At 43.3% G+C, this 2,894-nt stretch overlaps 1 protein-coding gene across 1 annotated transcript; it reads left to right on the top strand.

Annotated features, from left to right (window-relative positions):
* The first annotated feature begins 218 nt into the window (after nucleotides 1-218).
* Nucleotides 219-2,566, top strand: LOC133091855 (UBX domain-containing protein 7-like). Its single transcript, XM_061191043.1, is given in 4 exon segments — nucleotides 219-313; nucleotides 1,006-2,000; nucleotides 2,003-2,361; nucleotides 2,363-2,566. Coding segments are annotated over 4 exon segments (1,653 nt in total).
* The last annotated feature ends 328 nt before the right edge of the window (nucleotides 2,567-2,894 follow it).

The raw sequence follows: 2,894 nt of genomic DNA, 5'->3' as shown, positions 1-2,894 counted from the left end.
AATAATTATAGCTAATACATATATGCTTAACGTATGCCCAGTTCTAGTGCTTGATATGTTTACATATTAAAGCCTCAAAAAAAAAATCCTGGACTTCCAAATTCCAGTTCCACATATACGAAGTTTGGAAGTCACCACTTCGTCCCCAAAACAGGTAAAATGCTAAACACACTGAAAAAAAAAAACCCTTCTTTTAGATCCATAAGAGAGTGGAGGACATGGGGAAAACTGCAGCCCCAAGACTGGAGACACAGACTGGCATGTCTTACCAGAAGAGATTTAAAGTGGAAACTACCATGGGAAACAGTGTCCGGTTGGAAAACCTGAACTGTAATTGATGAATTACTGGAGGCTTAGTGTAGAAAACTCTGAGAATTAAAAACTCCAGGGAGATCTATTTATAGTGGACCCCACAATATTATGAGATTTACCCCCAGGAGCTTAATCAGGTTTCCTCAGTAAATATCAGAGGAAAAAAATACCTTTTGCTTCTGACAAGGGGCAGGGAGGGATGGGGGAATAATTTTGAAATATACCACAGTATTCTGTTCTTCTTAACAAGGCCTTCTCTCAGGGAAAGCTAATTATCCGAAGCCTTACCTGCTGAGGTATTATCACAGCCTAACTGATGTGGGAGAAAGAAAACACCCATTCCAGCCCACTTAAGCCATTCTGTTCCACCTAAGGAGGAAAAAAACCTCTGAGAAATTCTTATGAAGTCCACATTCCAGGGGCGTAGGTTCACTCAAAGATTAAGACCTAATCATAGGACTATACAATGCTTACCTTTCCCCCACATTACTAAGGCCTATTTGTATCAGTTCCTCTTACCCAGTACAACATGGTCAGCTATTAAGAAAAAATTACACGGTATACCAAAAGACAAAAAAAAAAAAAAAATTTAAAGAGCATCAGACCCAGACATGGAAGGGATGTTTGAATTCTCAGACCACGAATGTAAAACAACTACCATTAGCATACTAAGGGCTCTAATGGATAAAGAAGACAGTATGCAAGAACAGATGGGCCATGTAAACAGAGAGACATAAATCTTAAAAAAGAACCAAAAGGTTGCTCGGCAGCAGCAGCGGCGGCAGCGGTAAGATGGGGTGACTGCGCGGCGTCTTTGGCGCTGAAGGGATTAATTCATCAGTTCACCGCCATCACCAGTGCAAGTGAAAGTGTGGGGAAACACATGCTTGAAACCTACCACAATAATCTGGAGGTGACAGTCGCTATGTTTTTGGATGGTGGAGGAATGGCTGAGGAGCCCAGTACCAGTTCAGCAAGTGTCTCCACTGTCAGATCTCACACAGACGAGGAAGTCCGTGCCTCAGTTTCTCAAAAGCAAGAAATATTGGTGGAACTGGAACCTTTGTTTGGTGCTCCTAAAAGACGACAGCCTGCACGTTCTATATTTGGTGGTTTCCGGGATTTTCAAACTGAAACTATTCGGCAAGAACAGGAATTAAGAAATGCAGGAGCACTAGATAAGAAACGAACTACCCTTGCGGAGCTCTTCTGGCCACCCATTGATTTGATGCATGAAGGCAGCTTAGAAACAGCCAAAGAGTGTGGCCAGATGCAGAATAAGTGGCTGATGATAAACATTCAAAATGTACAAGACTTTGCATGCCAGTGCCTCAACCGGGAGGTTCGGAGCAAGGAAGATATGGAGAATATTATTCGGGAGCATTTCATTTTCTGGCAGGTTTATCACGACAGTGAGGAAAGTCAGAGATACATACAGTTTTATAAGCTAGGGGATTTACCCTATGTTTCCACCTTGGATCCTGGGACAGGTCAGAAGCTAGTAGAGTGGTACCAGTTAGACCTATCTTCTTTCTTGGACCAAGTAACGGGATTTCTGTGTGAAAACAGGCAACTAGATGGACTTTCTAGCAGTCCCCACAAAAAATGTGCCTGTTCAGAGAGCCTTATAGATGCAGGTGAAGACAGCCAGCTAGAAGCTGCCATCAGAGCCTCCTTGCAAGAGACACATTTGATTACACACAGGCGAAACAGGATAGCCGCTCAGATGAAGAATCTGAGTCTGAATTTTTTTCTGGCAGTGAAGAGTTCATATCCGTTTGTGTCTCTGATGAAGAGGAGGAGATAGAGAATCCTGCCAAGTCTGGAAAGTCTCCCCACAAAGATTTGGGGCATAGAAAAGAGGAGAACAGAAGGTCACTGGCTGAGCCCCCTGCCAGAACTGAGCCTGGAACAGCCACAAACCACCAAGGATTGCCAGCCGTGGATTCAGAAATATTGGAGATGCCACCGGAAAAATCAGATGGAATACTGGAGGGCATTGATGTAAATGGACCAAAAGCACAGCTGATGTTGCGGTATCCAGATGGAAAAAAGAGAACAAATCACTCTTCCAGAGCAAGCTAAACTACTAGCTTTGGTGAAGCATGTCCAGTCTAAAGGATATCCACATGAACGTTTTGAACTTCACACCAACTTCCCTCGAAGGAAATTCTCTCATCTGGGCTATGATATTACATTACAGGAGGCAGGGCTTTGTCCTCAAGAGACTGTCTTTGTACAGGAAAGAAATTAACATCGTCGCCTGACCACTCTCAGCTTACCGCTTTTTCCCTATTTCTGTGAGATACCGTGTCACTGAGTATGCATTTTGGCTCATAGGACCATAGAACCAAAGGTGGGCAAGCAAGTCACCTTCTTTCTCCTTTATTTATTGTTCTATCCTATAATCAGTCTCACCCCTCCCCGCTTTTTTCCTCTCCTCTCCCATTTTCTTCTTTTTCCTACTCTTCTCTCTCTTTCTTACCTAATCTGGTGACCAAATGGAAGTGTGAGGATAAGACCTCTTAGTACTGGCAGCGGGAAATGTATGTTCCAATAAGTGGTCTCCTACACAGCACTTT

This window comes from Eubalaena glacialis, chromosome 5 (genome assembly GCF_028564815.1).
Source record: "Eubalaena glacialis isolate mEubGla1 chromosome 5, mEubGla1.1.hap2.+ XY, whole genome shotgun sequence".
NCBI classification, from domain to species: Eukaryota; Metazoa; Chordata; class Mammalia; order Artiodactyla; family Balaenidae; genus Eubalaena; species Eubalaena glacialis.
Note: the sequence above shows the minus strand (reverse complement) of the source record. Positions and strands in the feature narration are given on the sequence as shown.